The sequence below is a fragment of the Talpa europaea genome (assembly GCF_964194135.1).
Source record: "Talpa europaea genome assembly, chromosome: 10".
Taxonomy (NCBI): Eukaryota; Metazoa; Chordata; class Mammalia; order Eulipotyphla; family Talpidae; genus Talpa; species Talpa europaea.
The window spans coordinates 5455548-5476165 of record NC_140077.1 but is presented as its reverse complement, the minus strand read 5'-3'; the positions used below and the strand labels follow the sequence as shown (position 1 = coordinate 5476165).

Genomic DNA, 20618 nt, shown 5'->3' with positions numbered 1-20618 from the left:
ACGCCTCGGCGCTTCTCATGCACAAATGGACCGTGTTTGCCCAATACTTTACAAGACCCGTCTTTGTAAAGCCTCGTCTGCAAACACGATTGTCTACCTGCTCTTTCACACAGCTGGTGGGAGTAGCCACCCACCTACACAAGGGCAGGGTCCTGGAGTAATGTTTGCCCAAGTGTGCTTTTTGGAACACCTACCTCATTGACATTTGGTGTTCTGCTTGAAGTACAGTTGTGTGGACTGCACTGTAGATTTGCTGCCACCGGATTCTGGATATGGGGCCTCAGGGTCTGACATTTTTAATAAGGTTCCTGGGTGATACTTCACATACGCCAAGGTGTGAGAAACCACACTGCTTAGGAGTCACGTTAGCCAGTGGTTTGGGTCTGTGATGTGAATGGTGTCCCCAGTAAGCAGAGCCGGACCTGTTGACAGGGTTTAACTGCATGGCAGGCAAGTGATTTAAGTTTAAATGTTTTTACACCACTATTCTTCAGTATTTGTTATGTTTCTGAAAGACTGCAAAGTCCTCAAATACCCTTTAAATCTTTGGAGAAACTAAATCATGGTCAGTATTAAAACTGGTATAGAGCATATTTTATTACTTTATTTTCAAAGCCTTATAAATTTATAATTCAATACAGACTACATGAAGCATTTTATAGACAGAAATACTGATAAGCCAGGTACCTTGTTCCCTGATTCAACAACAGAAGGAAAACTAAAATAGTATCATGTGTGTGTGTGTGTGTGTGTGTGTGTGTGTGTGTGTGAGAGAGAGAGGGAGAGAGAGAGAGAGATGTGTTTGATTCTGTTTTACTGGGGTATTGACATGTGAAACTTTGCTACTGCTGCAGGCATTGGTTGGTACACCTGTGATTTGTCATTGACACAAGCATTGGAATTATTTTCTAAAATTCCTTCTATGATTTAAGTTATTGTGAACATTTCAACTTTAAATTAATTCTAAGTATATTGTTTTTTCCTGCTGACTTCAGGTTTACCCATTGAATCTCTCAGCATTTATTGGCTATTTAATGTTTTCAATAGTAGACTGTCTGTGGAAGTCAGTATGCTTGGGATTGCCACAGCCCTGTCCTCGGGGACCCTGCAGAGTCATGGGTGGGCTTGGAGGAAAGGGAAGGTGCAGCACAGACCTCCACACAAGGCCGGGAATGTGTGTCCAGTTGAGTGTGGAAGAAGAAGAGCTGCACAGTCTCGGCCAGAGCTCAGTGCCGCTCCTACCTAAGTGTGTGCTTCCTCCTGCCTCTGAGCCTGTTTTCTGATCACTGTGGTGGAGAGAACCGCCCTGTACTAACAGGCTAATAGGAGGCTCAAGCGAGAAGGTGTGTGAAATAGTTCTCCCCTGGGTCAGCACAAGTACTATTGTAAAGCGTTGGTGTAACAGGAAAATTGGTATAAGGAGGTAAAGGGATACATATATTGTAAGTGATTTCTACGTAAGTCATTTATATCCGTGCACAATCAGCTGCCAGTTCTGAGATGAAAGAGCGCCGCACATGTCGTGCTGGGTGTACAGACTGATTCATTCAACTTACTCTTTTAGGTACCAAAGCAGTCAGACTCCCAGCCTCATTCTGAAAACCTAAGTCGGCCCGGTGAAAGCGGGAAGATGCAGGTGTCGTACAGGACCGACATTGTCGGGGGCGTGCCCATCATCACCCCCACACAGGTGAGGGAGAATGGCCCAGGGCCGCTTCCTGTGGTCACTGCCTTAACACGGCGCTCCATTAACATACGTGTGCAAGCTCAGATGTGTAATGCGTGGTGATTATATATACTGGATATGTAAGTAAAACCATAAAACTAATATATAAAATAATTTCTTTAAAAAGTATGAGTTTATTATAAAAATATTTGAAAGTCACAGATTAACAACGCTTACCACTTCTCACGGCTTCTCCGAGCCTTTCTTGCCCCTAGAAGTGGAGATACTTGGTAAAGAACTTTTTTTCACCTATAGCTCAGTATTTTCCAGGTCATCAAAAATTATTCTAGATCATTTTTAATGACACTGTAGTAGCTTTACTGTGAATTTGCCATACCAAGTGCTACGTTGCAGGACAGGTTCTTTTCTCATTTTGTCTTTATTTAATAAGACTCTGTGAGTAGGAAAATCCTAGGCTTTCTCCTGCGTCCTTCCCCTTGATTCTCAGGCTGCTATGGTATAGCATGGCGGGTTTGCCCCGTACCCAACAGTTCTGCAGCATCAACTGGGGGTCCTACAATTTAATTCAATTCTGGCTCTGCCTCGAGCCCACAGATTAAGGGCTCAGTCCCACAAGGCCCCCCATCTTTCTGCCCCCACTTCACTTGCCACACACAAGTTCAAATTGTCACCTGTGCTTCTGACCAATGGGCTATAATCTGAGGCTCCCATGACTTCCTCCTTGGAGCTGGTTAATTTGTTAGAACAGATCACAGAACTCAGGAAAATAGTTGACTTACTGTTTCTCAGTCAGTTATGAAAGGATTAAATAAAGGATACAGGAGCGCACCCAGTTAGAAGCGATGTGTAGGGCAAGGTGGGGGCAAGTGGGTTGGCGTCTCATATCGCTCTGGGCACTTCCCCATCACCTGAACGTGGTCCCCCCCCCCCGAAGTTCTCTGAACGATTAGGGATATTATGGAGACTTCATCACGTAGGCACAATTGATCCTTACTTCTGATTGCAGTCTTTCCACGGTCTGGAGAAGGAGGGTGGGTCTGAGCCATCCAAATTTCTCATCAGGACTTGTCACTGGTGACCAGTGGAGCCCAGTGGAGCCCCCTCATGACAAGAGGCACTGCCAGTGTGCTCACCACTTAGGAATCTAGGGTCCTGAGGAGCTCTGCGCCAAGCATGTGAACCGTGTTTAGACACATAGATAGTATTTTTTTTTTTAAAGATTTATTTAAACAAGCACTGGGTACAGTCAGAAGCAAGGGAGGGTGAGAATTATCCAGAGCGGGGAACAGATCAGGCAGACTGACAAAATACACTGCTGAGGGGAGCGGGGGGGGGGGGGGGGGCGCGGCAGGTTGGCTATGCCATGTGGGACCCTCGCCGGCGGCCGGGGATTGAACCAGCGCTGCGGAGGCTGCGGGCAGCTTCGCAGCCCAGCCCCTAACCGCTGCACCACCAGGGGAGGCCCCATAGGTAGTATATTTTAAAGGATAAAATCCTAGAAATAAAATTGCTGAGTCAGAGTTTATAAATAAACATAATTTTTTTTACAAATCTGTCTAGTCTTTGAGACTTCTTGTCCTATAGCTTGGCCTACACGAGCTAAACTGGGGTTTTGACTCAGTTCTCTCCCAGCACCACTCACATTCCAAGTCAGGTCTTACCTGGAGACAATGAAAAACACAACTTTATAAAAACTGGTGAAATAAAAACTTTTGTATGAACTTAAATTTCTTGTGCTGCCGTTGAATGGGTTTGTGATGCAAATTAAATTACCAGCTGGTTGAAAAACCAAAAAGGATATGGTAGGTAGTCGGTATTGCTAGTGTTGAGTGTGTTTATTGCTTGTGAGCCTTTTCAGACTTGCTTTGGCACGTCATAAACCTTTCTAAACTCAAGTTATTTTCTGGACCGTATCTTTCAGGTCTTTCATGAAGGGAGAGTGATTAGTAGAAATAGGATTCTTACCACATTAATTAGTTAGTGAATTAATGAGTGTTTTCTTTATGCTAGATAAAGCATATATTAATGAAAAAAAATTCCTGTTCTAACGAGAGCTTACATTTTACCCAAAGTTGGATAGAAAGTAAGCTAGGATTTTGTGCGTGCATGCGTGTTTATGTGCATGCGTATGCGCATGTATGCATGTTTACTTTTCCAGAAGCAATGCTTTTAACCTATAAAGCTTACAGTAAATCTGTAGCTGGACTAACCTACTTATATCTGTGGTACGTCTTGTGTCTGTAGTTGTATGATGGTAGTAAAGTATTGTAATCTATGGCTTTTAATTTTGAATAGAATCAAGGTTTAGTTGTCTCTTCATTTTGGTATAGACAATTCACTAAGTTCTGTGGTCTGTGGCAGGTGCCACATTGAAAAGATTCCAAAGATTGTTACTACTTTGTCATTTTGCATTTTTTTTATTTTAAGGTATTTATGTATCATAAAAGGATCTAGATCACAGATTACCGAGAAATATCAAAGTCTCATTTACATAACTAATTTATTCAGTAACTGTTGGGTTAGAAGTGAGTTAATTGCTGGGATTGCAAAATTTAGTACATTATTAGTGCTGTTGACTTCTCTAAATGTAGAATGTGAAATGATAGTAAATTATCAAAATTGACATTAGAATTTTCCACAGACCTTACTTGTTTTTGAAAATTCCTCAGGAGATACTTTGAATACTTAGTGTTTCTCTTGAAATTTAGGAGTTCTTGAAAGTAAACCTTTGGTTGACACATGTAGGATTCTAGATGAACTCATCTGTTGTATGTTGTATTTAAACAGAAAGCTGTGCTTTGAGGGAGCACAAAACCTTGAGTATAGCTAGTTTTTAAAAATACTGGGCTTACCTATAGATAAAAATAAAACTACAAAAACTACAGGAAAGAGCAAAAGAGAGATCTTCAGACAAAGATTTTTAGGACTTTGCATCAAAAGCATGGTACATAAAAGGAAAAAATTGATAAGTTGGGTTTTATTTATTTATTTATTTAAAAAATTATTTATTTATTGATACAAGCACTGGGTACAGTCAGAAGCGCGGGAGGGTGAGAGAATTCACCAGAGCCAGAGCGGGGAGCAGAGCAGGCAGAAGGACCGAAGGACACTGCTGAGGGGAGCAGCGGGTGGCAGGAGAGATCTGCGCGCCATGTGGGACCCTCCTTTGGTGGCCGGGGAGCAGCTGGGGATCAAACCGGCGCTGCAGAGGCGGCGGGCAGCTTCGCAACCCAGCGCTCAACCGCTGCACCACCAGGGAGGCCCAGATAAGTTGGGTTTTATTAAAATAACAAGTGTTTGCTCTGTGAAAGCCTGTTTAGGAGGATGATAAGCTCCACACAGTAAGAATTTATTTGCAGACTGCATTTTCTGTTTGTAAATTTTTAAGTTAAGCATTTGTAATATATAAAGAATTATCAAAACTGTATGGTAAGTAAAACAGGCAATCCAATTAGAAAATGGTCACACTCATGAACAGAGATTTTACCAAAAGATAAAAGATAGAAGCTGACAAGAAGCACTAAAGGGATGTTGGCCAGTCGGGGTACGCAAATCAGGACGACAGGGAGAGTCTCCTGCACACCTGCCAGAATGACTCAGAAATTGCTGCTTGCACACACGCTGACAGGAGGAGGAGAAACAATGGTACAGCCATTCTGAAAAATAGGTGGGCAGGCCTCCCTGGTGGCCTCAGGGTTGAGTCTTCGCCCCCATATCTCACTATGGCCTGAGTTCGATCCCCAGCCAGGGAGCTACCCACATGGCACAGCAGACCTCTCCTGTCTCCCCCACTGCTCCCCTCAGCAGTGTATTTCAGTAGATCTTTCTGTTCTGTTCCCCACTCTCTCTGGTGAATCTTCTCACACCCCTACACCTCTGGCTTCCACCCCAGTTCTTGTATGCATAAATAAATAAATTTTTAAAAAAAAAAAACAAGTGGGCAGTTTTTTTGTGCTGAAAGTAAACCTGCCATTACTCTGTGACCCAGAGCATAAACATGTGCTCCTTAGCATTTATCCTAGAGAGGTAGAGATTTACCTTCACAACACCTGTATGTGAATGTTTATAACAGCTTTGTTCTTTTTTTTAATAAGTTATATGTAAATCAATTTTGAGACCATTTGGCTTCACTTTTTTTAAGATTTGTTTATGCATACAAGAACTGGGATATAGGCCAGAGGTGGTGGGGGCGGGGGTGCGGTGAGAGGATTCACCAGAGACAGAGTGGGGAACAGAACAGGGAGATGGATCGAAACACACTGCTGAGGGGAGTAGCGGGGAGTCAGGAGAGGTCTGCTGCACCATGTGGGTAGCTCCCTGGCCGGGGATCAAACTCGTTCTACAGAGGCTGGGGATAGCTTCATAATGCTGGGCTTAACCCCTTGCACCACCAGGGAGGCCCAGCTTTGTTCTTGATAACTGAAAACCATAAACAACTCAGGTGCCCTTTCATGGGGTGGGGTGGGGAGAGCTCATACGCAAACATGAACACTATTTGGCACAAAGAGGGGCTGCACCATTGATGCAGTGAGACCCACCCTGGTGACGCTCCAGAGAATCATGCTGAATGACAAGCCAGTCTAGTCTTGAGAGCTGCCTCCTGTACTGACCCTTTCCGCCATTTTCTCTGCACGTCATAATAATGGAGTGGAGAACAAACTCATGGTCCCCAGGGATGGGGAATACTTCCATTAAGGGGGTTTCGCAAAGGAGCCTTGTGGTGGCGAACACAGTGTGGTGGTCATTGTGACAAAAATCTGTGTGGGATGAAGTAGTAGGAGGGTGCACGGAACCAGTGAGATCAAGTAAGGTTTGGGGAATGTTCCAGTGTCACTGTTGAGTATGTACATTTCTCTTTTAGATCACCTTCCTGGGAATCTGAATAATAATTTCAGAATAAAAAGTCTCCCTCCCTCTCCCCCGCAGTTTAGAAAGCATTGGTGACTTTTACAGAACTAGAGAAATAGAAATCTGTGGTTTAATCAGTGACATGAAATATATGAATAAGTATTTCAAATTAATTTGACACTTCAAAATCTCCTCCCTGAACAAGATAGATTGAGATTTATTACTAGGATGGCAACATGAAATGTAAGTGCTTTGAAATTAAACAAGCAAGAAAAAATTCTTTATTTTGCTTCATTTTAGAAAGAAGAAGTCAATGAATGTGGTGAAAGCGTTGACAGAAACCATTTGAAACGGTCCCAGAGCCACCTCCCGTACTTCGCTCCTAAGCCACCCTCGGATAGCGCTGTCATCAAGGCTGGGTACTGTGTAAAGCAGGGAGCCGTGGTGAGTAGCTTCACAGGGGATGTGATGTAATGAAAAGTATATAATAACACCCGCCCCAGATATGAATTGCTGATTGTGTCTGGGGAGAGACCCAAACTGTGAGCCTAGCATGGGGGGGTTGGGCGTTGGAGCTATAATGGGGGCGAGTCTGTGTTCTTAACTCATTGCTATATTTTTTTGGCCTGTGGGTGGTTGTGTAAGTTTAATGCTTGTTACCGCTGGCATTCCATTTTAAATGATTTCTCCTAACTATTTAAATGTATTCTAGAAAGTTTTTCTGTTGAGTTTTCCCTCCTGGGAGTGAGTCAGGGAAAGAGAGCTCCACTGGGCAGCAGGGAGTGGGGTGCAGAAGGGTCACTCTTGATTTGGTGGCCTGACTCAAAGTTCAGGACCTCGGCCTACTTAACCTCCCCAGCTCTCAGCTTCATTTTGAAGAAGACCATGTTCTGATGTAGCGTTTTCCTAAAAGGTGTAAAGCAGAAAGCGCCTCGTCCTCCTTAGAGCTGTTGTGGGTCACCCTGGGCAGCCCCACACAACCGGAGCAGTGAGGTGACTGTGGGAAGAGCAGGTACATTGACCAGTGTTTCCAGAGTTCCAAAGCCCCTTTCTAAAAATTTAATCATGTGAATTAAATCTCTAGAACTTCCTGAGGAAAATAAATGTCAAAAACATTTTCAGTGAGCAAAGAAGTACTTAAAACTCTGCCGGCAGTTGTGTTTGACTTCACAGCACTTTCTAACAATGCTTATTGGCTTAGGTCAGCTCAGGGAAAGACCTTTCACCGCTAATTATTTGACAACTCTAGGCTGCGGGAAATGAGGTGAGGGTTCTGACTAGCATGTCTGCTGGTAAAGCCAGAATTCTCAGGCTGCCTTAAGGAGACCTTCCTTTCTGTCTCACTCTTAAATCCAGGCTTTCACAAAACTGCCTTTCATTGGGGGCTGCCCTGGTGGCGCAGTGGGTTGAGCACAGCACTGTGAAGCTGTCCATACCCTCTGCAGTGCAGGTTCAATTCCTGGCTGGCCAGGGAGCAACCCACATGATGTGGCAGACCTCTCCTGTCTTGCCCGCTGCTCCCCTCAGCAGTGTTTTCAGTCTTCCGCCTGTTCTGCTCCCCACTCTGTCTCTGGTGCATTCTCTCACCCTCCTGTGCTTCTGGCCTGCACCCCAGCTCTTGTGTAAATAGATAAATCTTAAAAAAAACAAACAAAAAAACAACCTACCTTTCATTGACAAAAAATATTTGTATGAAGTAGGTTCACTTTATTAAATATTGTTTATTAAATACTGTCGCATTTTACTGATGAAACGATGCTGTTTAGTAACAGTTCCCGGGCTTGCTCTTGAACATTGAATGGCATTTACTTTGTGTGGCTAGGGGGTGGGCAGGATGGGGAAATGCTCTCTGTTTTTGGTAACTTTTAGAGCATCAAAAATATGCAAGCATATTATAAGTCATTAGAAAAAGCTAAGAGCCGAACGCCTAAGTGAATTAGGCGTTCACCGCCTGAGCAATGAGAGGGGTGAAGTTCCGTTTACTCCTTACACTGGGGGGTAGAAGGTTTCTTGGTGCTTGACATTTCTGACTGCGGGTTCCTATCAGAATAATCAAGTGGTTATTAACTTTTGACCTTCTTAGAAACAGAAGTCTTATGTCTGTGTTCATCTCTGCTAGATGAAAAACTGGAAGAGAAGATATTTTCAATTGGATGAAAACACAATAGGCTACTTCAAATCTGAACTGGTATGTTACTGTGTCATAAGTGTCACTTAGAAATGTTTGAGAACTGTTCCATTGTGATTGTCTCCGTGTCCTGTTCTCTACTTTTAAAATAATTCATGTCTGGTTTTGAGTGGTACATGAAATAGTTTATTTTGTTGTGATGCTTTTGATGAATGGTATTTTCATGTACTGCATCTTAAATAAAAAGATCCTATCTTCAAAGGCATTCTACCTTGAGCGAATTAAAAATATCAGAACTTCTCAGTCTACAAATTTCCTCTAAGAGGAAGAGGAGTGAAGAATGGAGTCTCTAAAGTCAGCATATTTAACCCTCTGTATTTCTACCTTCTCTTCTCTGCCCTGCCTTGACATTGTCTTACCCTATTTCAGATTGACTTTTGTCTTGATAAGTTTCTGTCTTATCTGGAGGTAGCATCAAAGATTGAATATTTCCTTTTTTCACTGTCACATGACCTGAGTTCTGTAGTAAGTTGCACGATAAATTGAATGCAGCGCTAGATGTGTTTGTACTGCACCTTCTTGTTTTATGGAGACCTTTGGGCGGGAAGGACGAGACTGTATACTTTATCTGAATGAAGGCACCCACGAAGCACTGTCATGTAGGGCTGACTGCACTGAGGGAAAGCTCTCTCTGCCTGGGCCAGTCTGCGTGCTACATGAGGCTCTTAGCACTGGAAATGTGGCTGTCCGTGCTCCCACGTGCTTTGGAGCCACGTGCACACTTGTCTCTAGCAGTGAATTACGTGAGCTCCTTGGGAACAAAGATTCTCTCAAACACAGTGTCTGGCCCTGGTAGGTAATCAGTACATGATTTTGAACATATGAAAAGTGGCATGGCATGGCAAGACTAGCCGCTTCAGCCTGGGACCTTTCTCAGATTTCAAATTCTAAGAAGTTTAATTGAAAGTAGTAGTTACATGGTTCAGCCGTGGGTCTCTGAAGGCTGTACTTGTGCTTGGTTGGCAAGCAGGTTGAATCGTTGCTTCTAATTACTGCCAGTACTTCTGGGAATGGCCATGCTTGTGCCAGACACCCATGAGCGTCCCATGGCCCCTAGTGCGCTGTTTTGGGAATTGAGAATAAGAGAGCAGGTGTGATGCTCTGACCTTCAGGAGTTCTGTTTTGCCAGCGAAATTGACAAGAATAACTCACCCACAGTAATTATAATGCAGTAATTCACCATGAAGGTGTACATCTACCTACCCCCCAAGAGTGCCTTGCTGTGGCGGCGGGGGGCACTGGGCAGCAGCTGTGCTTAGGGACCACTTCCCGCGTGTGCAAGTGCCTTGGGTGAGGTGCGTAAACACCAGTTTCAAGACCTGCAGAAAGGCTGCAGGCAGCTTGGAAGGAGATCTTAGGGACGTAGTGTGTCCTTAAGAAAGGCTGCATCACCAAGGTGCTCTCTGGCACAGAGTGGTCTGGAGTGGAAAAATGTTGACATTGATGGCTCCAACTTAGAAAGTGATTCAGGGCCTCCCTGGTGGGCTAGGGGTTAAGCACCGCACTATGAAGCAATCCGCAGCCTCTGGCCAGGGAGCAATCCACATGGCAAGGCTGACCTCTCCTGTCTCCCCGCTGCTCCCCTCAGCAGTATATTTCAGTCAGTCTGCCTGTTCTGTTCCTTGCTGTTTCTGGTGAATCCTCTCACACACACCCCCCCCCCCCCCGCATCTTTGGCCTGTACCCCAGCTCTTGTATGCATAAATAAATAAATCTTAAAAAAAAAACAAAACCTAAAAGTGATTCAGAAGAATTGGAATCTATATGTGAAGTTTAAAAAAAAAATCTTAACCAGTTTATTTGGTTTATGTATTTTTACTTGTGCTTGGAATGATGCGTGGTAAAAAATTGATGTTCAAGTTATGAAAGGGCTCGTTTACAAAACCTTTTGAGCATGGAGAAATTTAAACACTAAATAACTAGATAGTACAGTATTCTGGGTCTGTGGCGAGCCATTGCCCAGATTTCACCCTTATCAGCTCATGGCTGGCTTTTTTTCTGTGTCACTACCCACCACATGCCCCTTCACCTGTGAAGCAGATCCCAGACATCATTTCCTCTGTAAATAATTGAGTGTATATCTCCTAAGGATAAAGGTTTCTGAGTTTAAAAATTGGTTCCTTCATCCTTTTGTCCCCTTTTCCTCTTACTAATCCCAAACAAGTCAATCCTAAATGTTGTAGGTGAGGCAAGTCAGTGTAGTCGGTGGAGGGGCAGCGGCAGGGGCAGGAGCAAGCAGAGCCCGGTGTGATGCTCGGAGCCTAAGCGGAGCGAGGAGGTGCTCCTGGGGGCCAGCCCAGCACCGGTGGGAGAGAAGCATGCCGCGCTGGGAGAGGGGCACGGAAGGGCCTGAGGACTGCACGCATACTTGGTGGATGAAATAATAAATATGAAGGGTAGTGCTAGTCAGGGTCCTCACTGTCACAGAAGGGAGTAATACATACGGCAAAAGAGAAGATTTTTGTGTCAGTTTGGAATTGGATGTTGATTTGAACCTTTAATAAGTAATGATGCAACCTTTGAAGCTGTCCGCAGCCTGTGCGGCACCGAGTTTGATCCCCAGCCAGGGAGCAACCCACATGGCACAGCAGACTTCTCCTGACTCACCCGCTGCTCCCCTCAGCAGTGTATTTTAGTCAGTCCGCCTGTTCTGCTCCCCACTCTGTCTCTCATGAATCCTCTCACTCCCCACACACATTTTGGGCCTGTACCCCAGTTCTTGTATGTGTAAATACATTGTATGTATAAATAAATTGTATTTATAAATAAATCTTTAAAAAAAAGTACAGATCGATGAAGAAATAGATGTCAATGCAGTCATGCGTTTACACCTATCTATATGTGTGTAATACACTCCCCACCTCCATGCACTAATACACTACCAATTCTCACTGAAAGAAACCTAAACTTCATGGGAAAATGGCAAGATTTCAGACCCGAACAGGAGAAACATTAGGAGCATGGAATGTCTCGTGTCTAAGAGCAAGAAAGTTCTCACAGAACAATAGGGACATAGCAGAAAGACCCAGAATCCAACTTGAAAATGTTCCTCCTCACCAAAATTGAGACAATTTGAACATCTAAATAAGTAATGATGGTAACAAATTAAGCACAAGGTAGAAAGAGTATTTGGGCTTCATCAGTAAGGGGATGAATTCTGGTCATTTGCCACCTGATAAGATGGAAGAAGAGCAGTGCCGCTTGGCTTCCAAGACCTCTCTGCCCAGTGTGCATGACCTGAATCCCGTCATGAGGATGAGCGCACCTGAACAACAGGCATTCTGCAAAGTAGCTGCCCTGTGATCACTGCTAGAGTGGGATGATGGAAATCGGGGAGCTGGCTGCAGGAAGACAGGAGGTGTGGCACAATGCACCTTGGGATTCTGAACTGACGTTTTTGTTTTAATAACAGGTGTTGGGTGCAATGTTGTTTATGGTGGTTTTATTGTGCTAAGAGGAGGTCTTTGTGGGAGAGGTACCGAGATATCCAGGTTAGCAACTCACTCTTAAAGTGGGTTAGGAAAACCAGTTCTTTTTTAAGAATTGGGGTATAGGCCAGAGATGCGGGGGGTGAGAGGACTCACCATAGACAGAGTGGGGAACAGAACAGGCAGATGGACTGAAGTACACTGCTGAGGGGAGCAGCGGGCGAGACAGGAGAGGTCTGTCCCGCCATGTGGGTATCTCCCTGGCCAGCCAGAAATCAAACTCGTGCTACAGTGGCTGCGGATTGCTTCATAGGTTGCGTCTTAACCCCTGCGCCACCAGGGAGGCCCAGGAAAACCAGTTCTTGATGCTGTGTTTTCAACCTTTGTTTGATAGCTTCAAAATTTCAACATAGAAATATCGAGGTGGGAATATCAGGTAGAAAAGTGAGCAAAAGGTATTCGTGTAAATTCACAAGGAAATTAAAGTGGTCCTTAAATAAAAAGACACAATGTAACATAATTTGAGAAGGTGAAGTTCACAGATCTATCACTCACCTGTCATGAGAAAGCTGTAGCAGAGGGAAGAGTGGGCAAGTCCTTTCCCCCCAAACAACTGTAAATGCCATTCGCTAACAAAGGGAGCCAAAGACCCCTGGAGAAGTGCCTGATTTCAGAGCTGGGACAGACAGAGGACACGCGGAACCCAGAACATCCAGTTGTGACAGAAAACAGAAAGTGGCACAGAGGATGAGGGGAGGCCATCGACTGAAGGACCTTAGAAAGCAGCTGAAAGGCTCGCCGTGCCCAACATTCAGTTTGAATGCCAAGTAGTGACGATAATGAATTACAGCCCACAGCATAAAGCAAGTCCTGAGTAAATAAGTGGAGAAGGAAAAACATTACCTTATAGTAATATTCCAGCTTCTGTGTGTAGATGAATTGATGGGACTAGAAAAATTGCCATTTGGCAACCACTATGGAGATGATCCTTTCAGGCAAAAATTCTCAATGTTTCATAAAACGAGTGGGCAGATTATGAGGGGAAGCTGCATAGGGGCTGACTTTGTCCCCACAAGATGATAATGGCCAAGGGGAAAAAGTAACTTTACAGCTACTGGCAAACAGTTACAGGTCAGGGTTAACACACCAGCAGTGGGAGAAACCACTGTCATGTGCCTCTGAGAATAGTGTGCTGAGAACACAGCTTCACATCTGGTTTCCTGCCAAAGCTGTTCAACCTGAATCTAAGCACGACTCACATCAAACGAACCCAAAGTAAGGAACATTCTCCAGAGTAACTGGCCTCAACACTAGAACTCTAAGGCCATGAAAGAGAAAGACAAGAGCTTTTCTGCAATAAAGGAGACATGACAGTTACTAACAGGTGTGGTCCCAGATTGAACCCCATCACTGGTGTAAAGGAAGCTGGTGGGGCAATGAATGAAATCTGAACCTAGTCTGTGGACTAGGTAATAGTGTCGTATCAGTGTGGCATTTCAGGTTTTCATAACAGTATGATTTCACAGTTGGCATAAAGGGGACAGAGGTGTAAGCGAAAGCATTTGATGGTAAACTGCATCATAGTGACAGTTTGCCTTCAAACATTCCAAGAAAGCAATGCACTGCGTTCATATAAATATATTTACACAAACAACAATTTAGCAGATGTACAATTTTCACATTCAGAAAACAGGGTGCAAGAGATACAGAAATTTGTACTATTTTTGTATGTCTTAAAGTCTGAGATTATTTTAAAATGAACTGTTGTAAAACTTTAAATAATTTGTGGTTTTTAAGAAGTGTTTAGCCATGTTGTAATTGTTAATGCTGCATAAAATAGTAGTATGTCTTAATTTTGTGGTGTCATATTCAGTGAAATTCAGTTTTTGGTGTTTCATGGCATGTAAATGTTAATAGAACTAGTTATGTCCTCTATTTGGATCTGATATCTAGTTTTGAGACCCTTGGTGTGGTTTTTAACACCAGATGAATAGTAGTGAGTTGTGAAAAGTTTGGGATAACACATTTAAAACCTAGCCATGTCTTGGCACTTAGTAAATGTTCAGTAACTTGAGCTTGTTAAAATAATGGATTTCTATAAAAGTAATGTTCTTAAAATGACACATTTAGCTCAAAGAATGGTTATTAACTGCCCTTGTGCCTTTGTCAAAATAGCATTTCCAAAGAGGAAGTATCCACTTGCCAGGCACATAGGGCCCATCAAGGGAACGCCATGGTTAATGTCATTTAGTAAGCTGCCTTGTCATTGAGGCCAGAAATCATGTGAAGACAGGTTACATGCCAGTTTCAGAGATCTTAAGAATAGAGCCTCATGTATCTGTTTGCTCTCTTGCAGGAAAAGGAACCTCTCCGTGTAATACCACTTAAAGAGGTTCATAAAGTCCAGGAATGTAAGCAGAGGTAAGCCCCAGCCCTGGTGTGGAGCCTCGCCAGCTTCATGACACACCGTAGTGCTTGATTTGATAGATGTACCTACAGACTTTTTCTTGTATTACTTTTTGTGTTGTTTTTACCTCTTTATAGTTTGGATATGCTAGAACTTTCAGAACGCTCAGGTTGAAGTATCAATTTTTTTTTTTTTGTTTTATTTGAAAACTAAAATGTAGGGAAAGCCCTTATACTTATTAATGGAAGGGTAATATTTGTTGTGAACATCTTGTTCCAACATAATTAGCAACTTGATCTGTTATTAATTTTAGTATTTGAGGTTACTGTGCCAGCATTTCTTTGAGCAAACTGATTATACCTGAAAAGTTTGAACTTTAAAGTTGTTTGATGGACCTTTTCAAAAAAAAGATATTTAACTATAGAATAAGAACAATTTAATGCAAAAATAAATTGAAAAAGATAACTTGGTTTTATTAACTAGTACTTTATCTCTAATGCTTAATTCCTTACTGACAGATATTGGTACTGCCTAAGTTAAAAAATCAAATAATTGCCATTTAAGTACAATTGGAAAAATCTTTTCTTTTTTTTTTTTTTAACAGTGACATAATGATGAGGGACAACCTTTTTGAAATTGTAACATCGTCTCGAACTTTTTATGTGCAGGTAAGATGCTTCTTAGGAGATTATAGATCCTCCTGACAAGACATTAATAATTTCTAGAGGTGAAATAACTCTGCACTTGCTGCTTAGGAGAATAAGGAAAAAATATGGAAACTAAAATTCACCAACTTAACAAAAAATGTTATGTATGAGATTATTGGTCATCTGTTTAGCAAATAAGGGCATTTTTTGCTGTGAATTAGTCAAATTGAATTAAGTAGTAGTTGGAAGAAGGAAAATGCTGCTTAATAATGTGTGTACTTTAAAGTTTGATTATTTTTACACATACTTTGGAATTTCGATTGCATAATTTTTGGGGAAATTTTTTAAAGGGAGGAGATCTCAAATACCCATAATAAAAGTAGACAGATCTTAACAGTTTCACAAATGGTAGACAAGCATTCTGTATTTAAGTTAAAAATGACTAATTCCTGTCACATTGAATTATCTAGATTGGGAGATTTTTAAAAGAACAGTTTTTTTATTTTATAAAAATTACATAAGCCTATTGTAGAAAATATGGAAACAAGAAAGGAGTAATTTTAAAAACAGACTCCCACATCCGTTTTGATTTTTTTACTGCCTTTCTTAAGGCATCAGCTTTAATAACAAGGGGGTTCATGTACAATATTATATCTGTTTGCTTAATATATATGGATTTTTTTCCCACATTTTTTTCCCACATTACTAAATTTCCCTGAAAACATTCCAGAACCGCACCGTATTCTGCTGTGGGAATGCTCCACAAGTCAGCAGGCCTCTACTACTCCTTTTATGCACATGGATTCTTTACATTTACAGTGACACTATGGTCAGGAACATTTTTGTGCATAAATTTGCCGAAATTGTTTACTTTTTCAGGATGAGTTTGTAGATGTGAACCTTGTTAAAGTTTCCTGATGGAGAATAGCTCTCAGAGCATGAACCTTTGTAAGGTGCTCCTATTTGCAGTGAAGGAAAGTGTCCTCTTGACCTTTGCTTGCTTTGGGCTTTTCCTTTTAAAAAGTATTTGCTAATATTATTGGTTCAAAGAAACTATTTTGTATCTTCACATTTTTGAACGTTTAGATTCTAGAAATAGAGGGTAAAATAACAAGAAAAAAATAAATGTAAATGATGTCAAAATGGTTTTTAAATGACACGGTTACATCAGTACCCGTCAGACTCAGTGTAGCAGGAGGTAGGACGGAACGAGAAGGTGGTTCTTTGACTTCTTCCTTTTTTAGTTTTCTCTTTAGAAGAACTCATAATTGCAATTTTTAATGTGTCTGACCTTAAAATGTTCAGTGCCAAACTACGCTCTCTGTGATAACTTGCTTGGCAAAACCTAGTTTTAAAGAAGTCATCTCTAAACTCTTCCGGATACCACTGCCTACAAGTGATTTTGTGGTGGGCACTGCATGAGATCTGTGGAAGCGGGAGGCAGTTCTAGGCTGGGAGTGACCAGGCCCTCTCACCCGCAGGCCGACAGCCCCGAGGAGATGCACAGCTGGATCAAAGCCGTCTCGGGCGCCATCGTGGCTCAGCGGGGGCCTGGCAGATCCACATCTTCTGTATGTCTCCTGTTCTCTGGGGTGATGCTCCCTTGGTTCCCCCCATCCTGTTAAGTTCTCTTCCCTCATCTCCCCCTAATCCTCTGGTTCCCTTCTCTGTTGAGATTTATTTGCATGTTGACTTTTATACCAATTGGTCTTGCCAAAAAATAATGCATTTCTAATGTAATGCTTCCTTGTAGTGTTACGTAGACATAACTTTCTGTGCATTGTATTGTCTTAAATGCACAAGCAGGGCAGCTAAAGAATGAACGTTTCCTTGCTTTGTTTCAGGAATCTCCCTTGTCAGTATCCCTACGTTGAGTGTTAAACTTGACAGTTCCTAGTGTGGGATGTGGCTAATCACGTCTGTACCTTTAGCTGTAACACTATAGCTTGATGAACATCTCAATTCCCTCTGCCTCTAATTTAGTTGAGGGTTTTGGCTTCGTAAGTGCTGTGAGATCACTGAGTAGCTTAAACGCAGTTTAGTGCTCTCAGTCAGCATGTTCCATTTCACATTGTCGTTCTCATTTTCTCAGAGGTTAATTTAAAAGGCTGCTTCTTACCTTACCACTGTCGTATTTGTCTTTGTGGTGATGTAATACTAAGATCGAAACAGCCACACATCCTCAGAAATGATAAGAACAGTGTTTTTAACTTATCACTTCCAAATCATAGAAATAAGATTTGACGTTCAAATACCTTGACCTGTGGCCTCTGCCTGAAAATACAGATATACTAAGGAATGAAAAAATTTCAGGCGTCCCGAGATGAGGCCCTGTGGCTGCAGACTGTACACTAGTATGTGGCGCGATGGCCTGTGACTCCAGGCCACTGCCAGCGCTGGGTCTTCTGCACTTAGCACCTCCCGTCAGAGGTACCTGCTGAGCGGCTGCCGTCACGGTGCCCTGGCACTGACAGCTGCAGGCCGGTTTCCTCATTTCTTAGTTCAGTCGCTCTCCTCATAATCCTTTTTGGAATATCTCGGAAGTCACTTCATAGGTGTCAATCTCGTAATTGCCTGTGTTTTGTGTGACCTTTTCAGCAGTCAAGTATGAGACTCTCTGCAAAAACGTTGTCTGTTGGGAAGAGGAGAAGCTGGAGAAGGGCATTTGTGTTGGGTGCTTTGTGGTGGGGGCAGGTGGGACTCTCCGCTGTGACTCCAGCAGACATTCTCTTCCTCCCCCGTTCAGGTGAACTCTAATCTTAGCTTTGCACTGTGTTGCAGATGCGGCAGGCCAGAAGGCTGTCGAACCCTTGTATACAGAGGTATACACCAAGCGCTGGGGACTGCGGCACGTATGTGGGCGCTCACGCACACGTGCCTTCTTACTAGAGGGCCCGCCTTACTCACTACTCACCCCGATCCTAGAAAGTCGAGTTAACAAACTGCCTTTCGCAGTTACTGTAACGGACTTTGTCAACACTAACGCAACTGTTTCACTCCAGTCATCAGGTTGGATTCATGTGTTAAAGAAAGGAAAAGATAAATAATGAAAAAGAAAACTGTGCTCATTGAAAAAGTCACATCGAGCTATCATGTAGAAATTCATTTACTGAATTGCCATAAGTTTCAGTTTCTCTATTTGATGTATTTGTAAATTTTGAATCTGGCACTGCCCGACGTGCACCCCGTTCTAGCCGTGTGTGCAGACTCGGGAGTGAGCGAGTGTGGGGTGAGCCCTGCATCCTAGGGTGCAGGGTGCCGAGCACCGCCAGTCAGTGTCACTCTTGGGGGTCAGTTGGGGGCTGCGTGTCTTGGTGGCCCAAGCACCTGTTTCCCCAGTCCCTGAGTCGTAGAGGAACGTGCCCGGAGCTAGAAGGCCTGCGCTGGGGCATCCCTGTCCCAGGGTCTCCTCAGTTTTGTTCAAATAGAAGCTTTGCAAGCAGCACTCACCGCTGGGCTACTGCACCAGTTTTAGTGATTCATTAAACATGTGCCCCTTGTTACCTTTAGACTCTTAAGCCATCTGAATGTGGGACATAGTCAAAGCTAAATAAGTGAAATGAAATAAAAAATGGATGACCTCCACTGTCCTGGGTTACAGTGAAATTCAGAGAAGCAACAACTGAGTTGGTCAAACTGCCAGGCAAAAATCACAGCTCCGAAAAATGTTGAGTTCTGCTTCTGGAACCTACTATGGCCTTTTATTTTTTTATATTCTGCATTTTCATTTTTTATCTTTTTTATATCTGCAATAATTGCTAGTGTTGACTGAGAATATACTTTCAAATGAACGATGAAGCTGGGAGGCTCCCCTCTAAACACACTGGAGCCCCGTGTCCAGAGCGGCTGGCTGAGTTTTCATAGCGCCAGAAGCTGTCGAGTTCGACTTGGGTGACAGAGCGGGCTTCTTAGTGGACGTGGCGTTGGCTGTCCCTGCTTCACACTCGCTCTTAAATGCCTTGCTTTGGGGAGGAACTCGCACCTCAGACTGCATGGCTCGTGCTTCTGCTCTGTGTGCTGTGTGCGTGTGTGTTGTGCTGCGTTTGTTTTTCAGAGAATAAAGTCTCACACTGAGCTACTAACCTGCCGTTAATGATTGACCACGTCTGTCTGACCACTGGTCTCTCCACAGGAGCATTCCATCTGCCCCTCAGACTCCAAGCTCGCGCTCCGCCCTGCCGGGGCTGCAGCCTCCTCACATTCCACAGCCGCTCGCAGCAACTCTTTGGTCTCAAGCTTTGCCATGGAGAAGCGAGGATTTTACGAATCTCTTGCCAAGGTCAAGCCAGGGAACTTCAAGGTCCAGACTGTCTCTTCAAGAGAACCAGCTTCCAAAGTGACTGAACAAGCTCTGCTCAGACCTCAAAGTGAAAATGGCCCTCAGGAAAAAGACTGTGACCCACTGGACCTGGATGATGCCAGCCTCCCGGTCAGTGATGTGTGAGCTGCAGGCGCGGAGCCCGGCCCGCCTCAGCCCCTCGGTCTCCTATGAGACTCCAGCCAAAGATGATGAAGGGCGGAGCGGCTTGTGCATGTTATACTGCCTCTCAGATGCACTCTAGAAGCTGGCAACCCAAGAATCTAGGCCAAACTAAATAGAATTTCTTTTAAAAAGTAAAGAGGAAAAAAAAAACTGTCTCAGTATCAATTGTCTTAAGTTTTGTGTGTTCTCATTTGGGTGATAAAAAATGTGCGTGTGATGCTTTTTCATAGTGAATTCGACTGTGTCAATGTTTTAACACCTTAAAACATTAAAAATGCTTATTAATTATGTTGGTCATTTTTACAATGCTACTCTGACTTCCTGGTAGATGTTCGATATTTACACCTTCTCACTGGTTATTGAGTGAAATATTGCCAGACTAAGATCCTTACACCCACCGTGTCTGTGGTGCTGTGAAACACCTGCCTCGGCGTGAGGGGTTCTGCAGCGCTGCCCGCTCCAGAGGCCCGGGCCTTGAGGCTCGCTCAGCCCTGCAGAGCCGGGGCTGGTGACGGTGGCAGGCTGTCCCGGGGTTGAGTAGAGGGGAGAGTTAGGATTCAGAGAACTGTATCTTGGACGTTTGTGTGAAAAAGCTTAATCAGGATTTGCAGCAGTCAGTGCTTTCTTCAGTGAAAATTATTTAGTATGAAATTTTGGGGTGATGACTTTCTTATCCAGTTTTGTAAATGGGTCTTACCTCTATATTTGGATCAGTGTTAAGACCTCAAATTTATACGTAAAGACATCCTGCCCTTAGTCATTTTCAATTGTGGCCTCCTTTTTGTCACTACTAAACTCTATTCAAGTGCCTGTGCTTTTTTTATCTCGCTGAGGAAAGTTTTTAGATGAATGTGCTCAAAAGTTCGACAGGATTGCTTTTCAACATTGGGATAAAATTAATTTTCAGTAGCTTAGTTCGATGTGTTAAAT

General features: G+C 43.3%; 1 protein-coding gene across 12 annotated transcripts in view; it reads left to right on the top strand.

The window, feature by feature from the left end:
* Positions 1–19649, top strand: part of PLEKHA1 (pleckstrin homology domain containing A1) — a gene marked incomplete at both ends in the record, with an annotated part of 40158 nt that extends 20509 nt beyond the window's left edge. For 3 of the 12 annotated variants that reach the window (XM_084244575.1, XM_084244583.1, XM_084244581.1), the window contains 8 exons: positions 1565–1690; positions 6836–6979; positions 8655–8723; positions 14508–14572; positions 15163–15226; positions 16687–16776; positions 17987–18027; positions 19338–19545. In XM_084244575.1, coding sequence (XP_084100701.1) covers positions 1565–1690; positions 6836–6979; positions 8655–8723; positions 14508–14572; positions 15163–15226; positions 16687–16776; positions 17987–18027; positions 19338–19545 — 807 coding nt within the window. Of the gene's footprint in view, positions 1–1564; positions 1691–6835; positions 6980–8654; positions 8724–14507; positions 14573–15162; positions 15227–16686; positions 16798–17951; positions 18058–19337 lie in introns of all 12 variants that reach the window. The other 9 variants (XM_084244573.1, XM_084244579.1, XM_084244576.1 and 6 more) reach the window with 6 other exon arrangements.
* Between the last annotated feature and the right edge of the window lie 969 nt (positions 19650–20618).